This window comes from Diaphorina citri, unplaced genomic scaffold (genome assembly GCF_000475195.1).
Source record: "Diaphorina citri unplaced genomic scaffold, Diaci psyllid genome assembly version 1.1 scaffold1230, whole genome shotgun sequence".
Lineage (NCBI taxonomy): Eukaryota > Metazoa > Arthropoda > Insecta > Hemiptera > Psyllidae > Diaphorina > Diaphorina citri.
In genome coordinates, this window is record NW_007378659.1 from 48,706 (window position 1) to 63,330 (window position 14,625).

Consider the following 14,625-nt stretch of genomic DNA (forward strand, 5'->3'; position numbering starts at 1 on the left):
TAACGACAATGTTAACTATCAGTACCAACACTCGAAACGGCCCACGAGACGGGTAAGGGATATTGTGTATAGACTTATAGAGGTTTATAGTCACTACAGTGCTATATACGTTTGCCATATGGTTGTAGCTATGTCATAGCGCCATTGAGTTTATAGCTATGCAATGGAGTGCGGAGTGCCCACGGGCAAATACTGAACGAGGACCAGTTACATAAATGGTAATGCAGAGATCAAGTTGTACTAATGATCCAAGGAGTGTAGTTCTCAGATAATCTGCCAGTGTTATGGATTATGCCACAGAGCTTCTCAAAGTGTGTCGCGAAGTCGCCTTAGGTGCGCCGTCGCCTCAAAGTCAACCCTATCACTCATTTTTTTATTTTTTCTCTGTTTACTTTTGTATCTAACGAACATGTGTATGTATAGTTCTCAAGTTTAAAATTGCAAGCGAACTAAGCAACTAAGCGACTACCATACCGGGTTTTTGCTGGTACTTGGCACGGAATCTATATATTTATTTGTCTACTTTTTATCTACTTCATATTTATAATGTGTAGGAAGAGAGTAGGGGCATTAGTATTTGAAGCAAAGTGCATATTACAGGTACCACGTACCAGCTTCCTCTTCACATAACATACAGCGTAGTGCATCAACCATGTTCTCACATACGATCGATCTGGGTACCATAGAATCTATAGCCTTTGAAAGAGTCGCCAAGAAAAATATTTCGCCAATAAAAACAAATTCTCTTCGATTGAGAGTTTTCATCACCAAAACATAGTCTTTATCTCTTGGTTGATTTTTCAATCGGTGTTCTTCCTTAAATTTTTGGGGAATTTTTTCATTTTTCATTTATTTATTTATCTATCTCAAAATCAATGGAAAAATCAACCAACAGTAAGTAATATAAAATTAATGTGACTACAGTCCAAATTCATAGCGATGAGAAAACAGTCAAAGTTAAACTTGCTAACAAGCGATGGAAAAATCAATTAAATTTTCATCACTCAAGTACTTGATGTTTTTTCACCCTTATGAATTTGGCCTAGTTTTGACACCTGAAGATCCTATTTAAATTTATTTTATGATTATCACTCTTTCCTTCAGAATCTTTTCTCTTTCTTTCTCTCTCTCGCTCCTCTCTCTCTCTCTCTCTCACTCCAGAATCTACCTCTGGAACTATTTTTCACTGAGAATTTCAAATGTCAAAACTTAGATATAGATACTAATATTTAGGAAGAGGGAGAAAAATATAATACAAGCACAAAGTTCACTCTTCAAATTTTAACCATTAATTAATTAAGAGAAAAAAATACATTTTAGTAACCGAGTCTTCCAAAGGTTAATTTTTAAATATATTGGCCTTGATTGATTTTTTTTTCTTCAATTACTTTTTTTTTAATTACTACTTTAAATACTAATCAAGCACCTAGAAATTTCAGATCTAAATATTTTTTTCAAAATTAATTAAGGAATAAGATAAAAATAGGTAATATTTCTCCAATCAATCTCCAAAGAAGAAAAAAAGAGAGATAGAACTTTAGCACCTGATTAGGTATAAAGGAAGCACTTTAGGCATATATATGGCCTTGATAGATTTTTTTCTTCAATTACTACTTTAAATACTAATCAAGCACCTGGAAATTTCAGATCTAAATATTTTTTTCAAAATTAATTAAGGAATAAGATAAAAATTGGTAATATTTCTCCAATCAATCTCCAAAGAAGAAAAAAAGAGAGATAGAACTTTAGCACCTGATTAGGTATAAAGGAAGCACTTTAGGACCAGGCAAAATAACGTAAAAAAAACCTTTGAAAGAGTCGCCAAGAAAAATATTTCGCCAATAAAAACAAATTCTCTTCGATTGAGAGTTTTCATCACCAAAACATTTTTCTCAATCAAATCGTAATAACAATTTAGTCAATTATTACTGTTAACAAAAATAATTATTAAAGTCAATTCTGTACAAAATTAGAACATCCTTTTTTATTCTTAAAACAATAAAGATTAATGCTTCTTCGTGAAATTAATTAAACAAGGCAGTTAATAAATTAATATAATATTTAGTTAATATAAATTACAAGAAAATCCTTCGCGAAGAAAAATTCGTTTTGAGGAAGATATTTTTGGTGATTTTTGTTTCTTAAATAGGTAAGTTTATTGGCCGGGCAGTGCGTGGTGGTTTTTCAAATATGGCAGTGCACATGATTGCCCCAAATTTCAGTCAATAGATTTCAAAGTTATAGGCCGAACTTTGGAATCTATCAAGTGAAATTTCAAGGGATTTTATAAATACATATACCTAAGTAGTTTTGAAGGTAGTCTTGATTTTAAGTCTTATAAAACAAAGATAAAGCTTATCCCTGAACGGAATTTAGCTATAAAATTTCGGAGCTATAAAAGTCCCTTTCGATCTTAGCGTCCCAGATTGAAAAGCACTTTCATGCGTCCTCTTTGAAATATTAAAAATCACCAAAAACATCTTCCTTATTTCGTTCCAATTTCGCGTCAAAGGATCATAAAATAAACATGCTATTTACATACAAAACAGTTTTTTCTTCCAATTTTATCAGACCAAAAATTTGGTGAACACTCAACAATGGGAGATCTCCTCAGGGAAATATTTACAGACTTTTTATTACTGAAGGAAGTAAAGATTAGGAGAAAAGTATCAAGATGGTATTTACACGAGAAAAATTTTCGAGCGCGAGTATTCCGAACAAATTTGAGGTCTTGAAAATTAAAAGTGAGTTCAATACTGAGAACTTTATTAGGTGTAGTTGAAAAAACTGACACCAACTATGAGGAGTGTAACGAGGAGAACACCAGTATATTGTGATGGAAAATATGGCAATTTGGAGATTCAAAAGAATTTGTTTTTCCTCCAGGAATAGAAAACTTAGCTGAAAAATCAACAAGTATCTGCTTTGTTTGAACAGCAGAGAAGAATAAATAGCGATTAAAAGGGAAATATTTACAGACTTTTTATTACTGAAGGAAGTAAAGATTAGGAGAAAAGTATCAAGATGGTATTTACACGAGAAAAATTTTCGAGCGCGAGTATTCCGAACAAATTTGAGGTCTTGAAAATTAAAAGTGAGTTCAATACTGAGAACTTTATTAGGTGTAGTTGAAAAAACTGACACCAACTATGAGGAGTGTAACGAGGAGAACACCAGTATATTGTGATGGAAAATATGGCAATTTGGAGATTCAAAAGATTTTTTTTTCCTCCAGGAATAGAAAACTTAGCTGAAAAATCAACAAGTATCTGCTTTGTTTGAACAGCAGAGAAGAATAAATAGCGATTAAAATCGAGTCAATGATCCCACAAAACTATAGGCCGAGTTTTGTAAAATATCGAGCCAATTTTGACCATTTTTTTCTACGACCTCTGTAAAACAAAATTTTCCCGATTAACCTCGGGATCAATGACAACTGATCGAAAATATTCCGTAGTCTATCAAAATATTCAAATATGACGATTAAACCACGTGTTCTGTAATAGGTGTTCTTTTCTTTACACGTCCCCTTTTCAAACACAAATTGAAAATCTAAAATTTTAAGAACACTTTTTCTATTTATTTTAGAGCGTAATCGCCGGAGAAAAAATGTCATCAAAAAAGTAGACCTAACTTTTAGTTTTCTTTTTGTTCAAATATTACACATAATTAAAGTCTATAAAATAAAAATTGACTGAAGAAAATTCGAGGCTAAATGGTTCAGAATTATATATATGTAATTTAGACTTAAAGAAAAAAAATCAATAAATCAAACATCCAATCAATCAATTAACCATTCAATCAATCAAAGTAAAATAAATTTTTATAGGGTTCATTTTATTTTCCTGTAAAAATTCGGAACCATTTAAGCGCTCGTCAATTTCTTTTGAAAAGGATCTAAAAATGAATCTCTAATCTAAAAACTAAGAGAGTCAGTTGCAAGGATGTCTGAATGAAGAAGATGAAATAGTAAATTTCTTTATTAAACTGATTTATATTTAGTTTCACTCATAGTTTTTCAAGCTTTTTTTATATTCAATAGGTAATTCTTATATTCACATTTATTATTCAAGCTAAAATTTATTATTTCAACTAAATTTTTCATTAAGTTTTCAGTGTTTAAATTTTACTACAACCAGAATATTTCACCAGACATTGCCTGCAACTGTAGTAAATATTTATAAGCGTGAGTTATCTGTACAAAAAAATACCCTAAAATGTGAAATTTTTTACGCTGAAAATTCATCAGTTGACCAACAAAAGCCAATTTTGAACGAAGTTATTAAGAGCACCGTCTATGTTTAACAATAAAATTGGCACATGAGTAAAATTCAATCGAAATAACGCACGTAAAAAATAAATTATTTGACCAAAAACAATTTAAAAGCATTGAATATTAAAGCATACATGGGTTGTTATAAACGTACATTTTTAAAATTAAAAACTAAAAGGTTACAAAAATTTTCGTTGTTCGACATTTTCGCGCAAAGTATTAACTAAAAAATAAAAGGTTTACAAATTTTCGTTTTTTTTTCGACATTTTTCGCGGCAGTTTTATTTTTCGCAGGCTGGGCAGTTTTGATGTTCCTTTTGAGCTACATTGAAAGTTTGGGCAGGAAAGTTGGCGAATGGTCGAAAGTGCGAGACCAACAAAAGCCAATTTTGAACGAAGTTATTAAGAGCACCGTTTATGTTCAACAATAAAATTGGCACATGAGTAAAATTCAATCGAAATAACGCACGTAAAAAAATAAATTATTTGACCAAAAACAATTTAAAAGCATCGAATATTAAAGCATACATGGGTTGTTATAAACGTACATTTTTAAAATTAAAAACTAAAAGGTTACAAAAATTTTCGTTGTTCGACATTTTCGCGCAAAGTATTAACTAAAAAATAAAAGGTTTACAAAATTTTCGTTTTTTTTCGACATTTTTCGCGGCAGTTTCATTTTTCGCAGGCTGGGCAGTTTTGATGTTCCTTTTGAGCTACATTGAAAGTTTGGGCAGGAAAGTTGGCGAATGGTCGAAAGTGCGAATTCCTTCTTGACATAAAATAAAGATGGGATATTAGGTTTTAAAACTGATTTTCTTTTGGTGTTAAAAAAAGGAGCTAACTGTGATTCTAATTACGTTATATCTCCAAAAATGAAGTTATTCGACGCACCAGCACATTTTTGACTTGGCGGGACGCAATGCCACCAAGCTCCTTTATTTAGTCTTCGTATGTAGGTGTATATTTTGTTATTTTGTCCATTTCTGGATTTTTTTTTACTTCAGACTATGGATTTTCTTGTGATTTTGCTCAAAAAGGGTTTGTAATGTCAAATGTTCATATAATAATGGTGGTTGGTTTTGTTATTTTGTCCAATTCTGGATTTTTTTTTTTTTACTTCAGACTATGGATTTTCTTGTGATTTTGCTCAAAAAGGGTTTGTAATGTCAAATGTTCATATAATAATGGTGGTTGAGGTGGGGTAGGTTTTCAGTTCTCAGGGACGGTCCCCCAGATTTCTACAGTAGATAATCTGGGGTGGGTTCCGCGACCGGCTCGGGGTGGGAGAATAGCGGGTTGGGGAACTCCGGAGGGTGCGGCAAAGGGCCGGTCGTTCTTGCCGGACGCCGGTAAGCCAGTAGCCAACAGGAGACGGCAATAGCTACCGCCACCAGGGCAAGTAGCGCGGTTATGATGAGGGCCACGATGAGGCCTGGGATGGAGATGCAGATGTCTTCCAGTTGGGAACGGATGGCCTCTGTGAATTGGAGAGAACATGGGAGATGTTAGATGTGTCGAAATACGTCATGGTGGATTCTCAAATGAAAAATTCCAGAGACCAGGTGTCCCTGTCAGGTCTACCTGATAGTGAGTGGCTGGCCATAACTTAGTTGAGGTTTAAACCAGCATACTTTTGCTTACGAGAAAAGCGCCAGTACCCTAACTACTGAGGTTTATATGTTGAACATGTTTAGCAAATATCATACAGAAAAACTAATTGATCTAATCAATCACGCTGCACCAGCAGCAAAAACACCAATTCTTTCATGAAGCAAGGTTGTCCAAGCAATACAATGTAGAAATTCTGCCAGTTTTCTGGGTACATATCAGTTGTTGGACTCAATGTTTTTAATAACTAGACTTGGAGAAATTTGTAAAAGATAGTTGGCGGTGAAACACTTTTTTTTTAAACCAATAAAGAGTGCCTTTAACTAAAGAAAAATCGTTAAGTTACTTTAGAACCAACTTCGTTCCTTCAACTTACCTTCCATCGGATTCGTATACCGTTCTCCCTCCTTGGGTTCGAACGTGAGGATGGGATTGGATTCTATCGTGATCTCCTCCCTCAGCTGTCCGCTCCATGCTGTCTCCATTATCTGAGCCGAATTGTTTCGACGTTGCGTTATATCGACGTCACGACGACGGCGTCGACCGTATGCGTCGTATCCGCGGCAGTTCACCTGCAGGGGGAAGAGAGAAAGCGGGAAATTTAGACATTGGAATTCATTGTTGTAAACGAAATGTTGTAAGGAAGGAATGTATTCTCACCTTCTTCATTATGCAATATGTTGACGCTTGTGTTAAGCCTAAAGGCTCGTCACAAATGTCGTTCCCCGCTTAATATACTACGCTAAATTTTATGACTTGACTTGGACTCGAACCACCAACCTCCAGATCCGAAGTCAATGTCTCTTCTATCAGCCATACACCAGGGTGATGGTCTCTAGTCATGTTAAATTGGCTCGTCCTGAATCGTAGTTAACCATCGTGAGTACTTGCGCTTGTTCTTTTCAAGCAGAGAGAACCCTTTGAAACGTATCAGCTAGCTAGGTTGGTTAGGGTTAACTGTTCTTCTCCCTGTTTATAGTCACACAGTCAGACGCTAGTCTACTCTCTGTTTAACGTCCCCTAGCCAGACAAGCGTCCCCTAGCTAGACAAATTTTCTTGTTTGTAGTTTGATTCAATACACTAAAACCTACATCAAGCCGCGTGCACACTTACGTTGATATGAATCAGGCCGCACTCGCCAAAGTTAACTTTAAACACCTCGTCCACACTGGGCGCGTCTTGCGACACGATCTTGCGACAGTTCTCATCGTTAGAGTGGCCCTTCACGTAGAGTACTCCGGAGAAGCTCTGGTCTGTATTGTGTATGTCTACCTGGACACCATCGGCCAGACAGACCACACGGATCTCGGGTTTGGGGAACACGTCACGGTAGATCGGCGGGGACCCTTCACGTAGAGTACTCCGGAGAAACTCTGGTCGGTATTGTGTATGTCTACCTGGACACCATCGGCCAGACAGACCACACGGATCTCGGGTTTGGGGAACACGTCACGGTAGATCGGCGGGGTGGCATCTGGAGGGGGAGAGAAAAAGATTAATTGGGAGGGGAAAAGGTATCCCTAATCTCCATCCATCAAAACATCATAGGTGTCATCAAAGATATTTTTTTTTTTTTTCCAATTTATTGTACCTACCTATGATATAAATAAAAATAAATGAAGTATTTATGAAAACACCACTGAAATAATTAGCACAAAAAGTTATAAAATGAATCACCTACAATTTCACTGAACTAACCAGTGTTCATTCAAGCGTTAACACATTGCTTAATGAAGAAGATGAGAATAAATTAAAACCATGGCACTTGGGCAGGTATACCTAATTACCTAGAGCACTTTACGTACTTTAGAATACATAATAAGAAGATGTTATGGTCCCTAAAAGTACACAAGTACTCATAGGGATGATGAAGAATATATAAAGAATATTGTAAAGAATGAAAGAATAAAAAACCAATTAGTATTATTATGTATCAATCCAATCACAATAGTACCAACGATTCAAGAAATCACAAGAATAGAGGAAGCAATGAAAAACAAAAGACCTACGCGATTTTCTGCCACAGCCTTATTCACAAAGAATCGTCATAAATGAAATGTCAATCATATTTTTATTTACTGGGTTAAAAAATAACTCTAGTCAATTACCTAATTTTATTGAACTTCCACGCAAAATTCACAAGAACATTTTCGAAATTTTAAAAAATGAAGATCGAATTTCAAGGAAATGAAATCCTTAAAAATAAAGAATCCTTTGTGATATTATTTAATTAAATCCTTATTTCGTGACAATTTTTATTTTACGCGAATTAAAGGATATATTTAAAATTTCACGGAAAAAGCCTTTAAAAGAAACAGTCCTTCGTGATAATTGCACAGTTAAATCCTTAAAAACAAACAATCCTTCGCAAAACTTGCACAATTATATCGTAATAAGAGATGGTAGGTACCTCCGCGAATCAAGAATAAGAACTGAATAGATCGCGGAGATCAGTAACATTACCAACATCAGTAACATATACCAGCAGCAGAAATACCTGCAGCAAAGCCATACAATATGACACAATAGAGATTCAGATGCAAAGATCTCAATAGGTACGAATCTCTATAATATTATAGGTTTGCCAAGTGTATAGTTTGTATATAGAGGTTTATAGTTATGGCTTGTGTATAGAGGTTTATAGTCACTACAGTGCTATATACGTTTGCCATATGGTTGTAGCTATGCCATAGCGCCATTGAGTTTATAGCTATGCAATGGAGTGCGGAGTGCCCACGGGCAAATACTGAACGAGGACCAGTTACATAAATGGTAATGCAGAGATCAAGTTGTACTAATGATCCAAGGAGTGTAGTTCTCAGATAATCTGCCAGTGTTATGGATATTATGGATTATGCCACAGAGCTTCTCAAAGTGTGTCGCGAAGTCGCCTTAGGTGCGCCGTCGCCTCAAAATCAACCCTATCACTCATTTTTTTCTCTGTTTACTTTTGTATCTAACGAACATGTGTATGTATAGTTCTCAAGTTTAAAATTGCAAGCGAACTAAGCAACTAAGCGAACTAACAACAGAAAATAAATATGTAAATATTGTACGATAGACGAACGACAATTCTCCGTAGGTGGTCAACTTGCCTGGCACAGACTATAGTGGCAATTCACCAATGAAAGAGAAGAGGTGGCAATGCAGTTTGCAGTCAGTTCAAAGTCATTCCGTACCTCATGGTACCACAATACGTCATCTATTCCATATTCGAACTAACAACAGAAAATAAATATGTAAATATTGTACGATAGACGAACGACAATTCTCCGTAGGTGGCCAACTTGCCTGGCACAGACTATAGTGGCAATTCACCAATAAAAGAGAAGAGGTGGCAATGCAGTTTGCAGTCAGTTCAAAGTCATTCCGTACCTCATGGTACCACAATACGTCATCTATTCCATATTCTATTCTTCTTGATTCTATATTGCAATAAAAAAGGAATTTTAATTGTGTTAAGCATAAATGTTTGTCACAAATGTCGTTCTCTGCTTATTGCACTACGCTAAATTTTATGACTTGACTTGGACTCGAACCACCAACCTCCAGATCCGAAGTCCACCACGCTAACCACTACACCACTGCTTGTCACAAATATCGTTCCCTGCTGAATGCACTACGCTAAATTTCATGACTTGACTTGACTTGGACTCGAACAACCAACCTCCAGATCCGAAGTCCACCACGCTAACCTCTACACCACTGAGGTTGGTTCCAATCATGAACCAATGTATAATCAGTCCAAGTAATGATCATGAACCAATAGTATAGTCCGAGTCATGTCCAATCATGAACCAATGTATAATCAGTCCAAGTAATGATCATGAACCAATAGTATAGTCCGAGTCATGATCATTATAAATTATTCAATGACTCAGAGCGAGGGGCGGAGTTATGTGAATGAGTGAGTCAAGTTTCCTGAATCAGGTGATTCAGATTCCTTGAGCCTGGTACGATACTATTTTGTCTTACCATCTGATCATATGAACAGATTGTATGACAAATCGTGCGTGTGGACGAGAAACTGAAAAAAACGTCTGTAAATTTTGTAGCCAAGTGGACGTGGGGATCTCCGATCGATACCCACCTCACTCGCCTGTCACGAAATTTGTCATGCTCCATGTTGCTTAACATGATGACCTATTGAAGACTTTACGCGAGAAGACTCTTAAGATTCTATCTCTAATACAAGTAATGAACACTCGATAGGTTCTCTAATACAAGTCAAAGTTCAACGAACCAAATCCGATGTGATCAAGTTACAAGACGAGTTAGATCATTAGGATACTAACTTCTGAAGAGTTAGATATCGGGTGCCTTACTAGATACCTACCTAACTATCTTACCTAATGTTTTGGGTACCTTACAACTCATAGATACCTATCTCCGATGTTGTTTTAATTTTTATAATCATACAAAGCCTTTGTAACAAAGGTCAATAGGGGAAAATGAAAACAGATTGCTTTTTTTGTTTTACAATATTATTTTATTCCCTACCATACCGGGTTTTTGCTGGTACTTGGCACGGAATCTACATATGTATATATTTATTTGTCTACTTTTTATCTACTTCATATTTATAATGTGTAGGAAGAGAGTAGGGGCATTAGTATTTGAAGCAAAATGCATATTACAGGTACCACATTGGGTGTACCAGCTTCCTCTTCACATAACATACAGCGTAGTGCATCAACCATGTTCTCACATACGATCGATCTGGGTACCATAGAATCTATAGACATTATGCAATATGTTGACGCTTGTGTTAAGCATAAATGATTGTCACAAATGTCGTTCCCCGCTTAATACACTACGCTACGCTTAATACACTACACTGCCAATGGGCTCGTCGTTAGATGAGATGTTTTATATATTGAGTTGATTGTTTTAAATACATATTTTTTCCTTCTAATGTAAGGTACCTACGCTAAATTTTATGACTTGACTTGGACTCGAACCACCAACCTCCAGATCCGAAGTCCACCGCGCTAACCACTACACCACTGGAATAATTAGCACAAAAAGTTATAAAATGAATCACCTACAATTTCACTGAACTAACCAGTGTTCATTCAAGCGTTAACACATTGCTTAATGAAGAAGATGAGAATAAATTAAAACCATGGCACTTGGGCAGGTATACCTAATTACCTACCTAGAGCACTTTAGGTACTTTAGAATACATAATAAGAAGATGTTATGGTCCCTAAAAGTACACAAGTACTTATAGGGATGATGAAGAATATATTATAAAGAATATTGTAAAGAATGAAAGAATAAAAAACTTATTGGTATTATTATGTATAAATCCAATCACAATAGTACCAACGATTCAAGAAATCACAAGAATAGAGGAAGCAATGAAAAACAAAAGACCTACGCGATTTTCTGCCACAGCCTTATTCACAAAGAATCGTCATAAATAAAATGTCAATCATATTTATTTACTGGGTTAAAAAATAACTCTAGTTAATTACCTAATTTTATTTAACTTCCACGCAAAATTCACAAGAACATTTTCAAAATTTTAAAAAATGAAGATCGAAAATTTCAAGGAAATAAAATCCTTAAAAATAAAGAATCCTTTGTGATACTCGTACTCGTAATATTATTTAATTAAATCCTTATTTCGTGACAGTTTTTATTTTACGCGAATTAAAGGATATATTTAAAATTTCACGGAAAAAGCTTTTCAAATAAACAGTCCTTCGTGAAAATTGCACAGTTAAATCCTTAAAAACAAACAACAAACAATCCTTCGCAAAACTTGCACAATTATATCGTAATAAGAGATGGTACCTCCGCGAATCAAGAATAAGAACTGAATAGATCGCGGAGATCAGTAACATTACCAGCAGCAGAAATACCTGCAGCAAAGCCATACAATATGATACACTAGAGATTCAGATGCAAAGATCTCAATAGGTACGAATCTCTATAATATTATAGGTTTGCCCAGGGCCTCGTTTCATCAAACTATTGTATTACAAGACTTGTAATACAGGCAATTTAATTTACAAGCCAGAAGTATTCTAATCTGTCAGGAAAAATAGAATAGAATATACCTTGTTTATCCTGCTGGGATAGGGCTGAAAAGTCCCTTTTCCCCCGCAGTCTAACCAAGGTCTTATATATTTTGACATATTATAGGGAGTACATTTTACAAATAAATAAAAGCAAATGCACTCACCGGTTGGCACCGTCCGAAGCACACCCGGATGTTACACTGGAACCGGATGTTATCGCTCGATGGGAACTTGAACGCGTTGAACGCGGCCAGCAGACTCTGACTGTCCGCATCGTGTGACCAGTCTCCGAATATGGACGGGTCCGTAGCGCATCCGTTTTCATCCGTCACGATGTACTCGTTCTCAACGTTGTTCTCCACCGTTTTCGCGATGCAAGAGCGCGCGAATCCGCCGTAGATACCTGACGGGGGAACAAATGGTGGATGATGAGATTGATCAAGAATAGAATAGAATACACCTTGTTTATCCTGCTCAAATGGGATTGAAAAGTCCCTTTACCCCAGCAGTCTAAAGAAGGTCTCAGGGCTGGAGTCATGTATTTAATAGGTTTAACAGCATAATACATAAGGTTTGCATCAAAGGACCTTCCTTTTTTTCGGGGCAAAAAGGGAAAAAATATAAGAAAAAAAAAATTGTAGAGAAATGGACAAAGCCGTGAAATTATCCCGAGAAATAGATAGACGAAACAATGAAATTACCAAATTTCTAGTCTAGTGGGTAGTTTTTTCAAGAGAGTTTTGGTATAGGGAACTGTAAACCCAGCCCTTAGAGCTCCATTATCATGTGGTCAACTTCTTAAACAAATGAGAATAAAATTCCGTGCCTCGGCTGGAATCGAACCCACAACTGTTTACCAGGCGAAATGGACAAATCTTTACTTACTGTTGGGCTGCACATCGACTTGCAACATCAGGTTGTCTCCCACGGTGGCCGAATTGATCTCCTGGCCCGTCCTGGTCACTATCTTCATGAGACAAGTAGGCGGCGGGCCCGTATTAGCTATGGTTCCCGCAGTGGTCAGCATGGATACGTTGAACCCTAGGGTGACGTTTTGTTCCTTGGTGGCGTAGACACATTTGATGTGGTAGGCCTGCGCCTTGTAGGTGACCAGTTGAGGGTGTTTTTGTATGACCAGGATGAAGGAGGCTTCGCCCTGTGAGGAGAAAGAGAATGGGGTTAGCATTGTGTTGTTTCATTGCTACGTTTTTTTTTAGGTGAGTGTAGCACGGTTGACAAAATAGAGAAAATGTCTCTTCTATCAGACAGACACCAGGGTGATGGTCTCTAGTCATGTTAAATTGGCTCGTCCTGAATCGTAGTTAACCATGGTGAGTACTTGCGCTTGTTCTTTTCAAGCAGAGAGAACCCTTTGAAACTATCAGCTAGCAAGGCTGGTTAGGGTTAACTGTTCTTCTCCCTGTTTATAGTCACACAGTCAGACGCTAGTCTACTCTCTGTTTAACGTCCCCTAGCTAGACAAATTTTGTTTGTAGTTTGATTCAATACCCTAAAACCTACGTCAAGCCGCGTGCACACTTACGTTGATATGAATCAGGCCGCACTCGCCAAAGTTAACTTTAAACACCTCGTCCACACTGCGCGCGATCTGCGCGACACGATCTCTGGCGACATTTCTCATCGTTAGAGTGGACCCTTTCACGTAAGTATCCTGAGAAACTCTGGTCTGTATTGTGTATGTCTACCCTGGACACCATCGGCCAGACAGACCACACGGATCTCGGGCTTTGGGGGAACACGTCACGGTAGATCGGCGGGGTGGCATCTGGAGGGGAGAGGAAAAAGATAATTGGGAGGGGGAAAAGTATCCTATATTCCCTAATCTAAGGGACCACAAGCATAAAACAGCACAAGGTTATTTTCCCAAGTATTGATCCCTCAATGTTTTCCTAAAATATGTCAAGTACCAATCGAGTCAAAACTTTTGTTTTTGTATTCTGTATTTTTTTTTATTTATTATTTTTTTTTTCTTTTTTTTTTTTGAAGTTAAGCAAGGTTTATATACTTATTTGTAAACTTTACCTATGAAATATATAAGACCTTGTTTAGACTGCGGGAGTAAAGGGACTTTTCAGTCTCATTCTGGCAGGATAAACAAGGTATATTCTATTCTATTCTATTCTAAAATAAATTCCAAAAATCCAAAAGGCTTTCAAGATTGGTTGACTAGATTAGATTGGAACATTGGGAACACATAACATGCCTTAATATAATAACAAACGTATTAAGATATTCGTTATTTATCAAATAAATACATTAATAATTGTGCTTTTTTATACTGCTCGCATAGGACAGAAAAGTCCCTTTACTCCAGCAGTAGGCTACTACTAATATTGTGGTCAAATTCTCAAATTATATTAAGGATAAAATTAAAAATAAAATGAAATTAGACTAAAAAGATACTTACTACACACGATATAAGCATCGCCCACATATCCGGTAATACATTGACAATACGCTCTATGATTAGTAGCGTTACAGAACGCGTTGATGCCGCAGATTTGCGTCAAACAGGCGTCCTCACACTTCTTCACTTCGGTATTACAGAACTGATTGTCCGCACACTGGTCGTCCGATTCACACTCTGGGGGCGGTGGTACTGCAATGAGTTAACACAATTAATATCGAGTTGGTTCGCAATAAAGAATATCGATTTCCACGTAAAAAGTTGTGAAACATCCAATTCTGAG

The 14,625-nt window shown here is 36.5% G+C and overlaps 1 protein-coding gene and 1 long non-coding RNA gene across 2 annotated transcripts in view; one reads left to right on the forward strand and one right to left on the reverse strand.

Annotated features, from left to right (window-relative positions):
* Positions 1 to 782: 782 nt before the first annotated feature.
* On the forward strand, positions 783 to 2,097 carry LOC113469780. The gene is made up of 2 exons (XR_003393094.1): positions 783 to 1,552; positions 1,761 to 2,097. It is a non-coding gene; the product is annotated as an uncharacterized LOC113469780 (long non-coding RNA).
* A 3,261-nt stretch (positions 2,098 to 5,358) lies between these two features.
* The window catches only part of LOC103514832 (fibrillin-1-like), a gene marked incomplete at its 5' end in the record, with an annotated part of 38,921 nt that continues 29,654 nt past the window's right edge, over positions 5,359 to 14,625 (reverse strand). Inside the window, 8 exon segments of the mRNA XM_026827692.1 lie at positions 5,359 to 5,753; positions 6,261 to 6,456; positions 12,079 to 12,317; positions 12,800 to 13,070; positions 13,458 to 13,539; positions 13,541 to 13,620; positions 13,622 to 13,660; positions 14,350 to 14,534. Of these exon segments, the coding sequence (XP_026683493.1) occupies positions 5,515 to 5,753; positions 6,261 to 6,456; positions 12,079 to 12,317; positions 12,800 to 13,070; positions 13,458 to 13,539; positions 13,541 to 13,620; positions 13,622 to 13,660; positions 14,350 to 14,534 (1,331 nt within the window).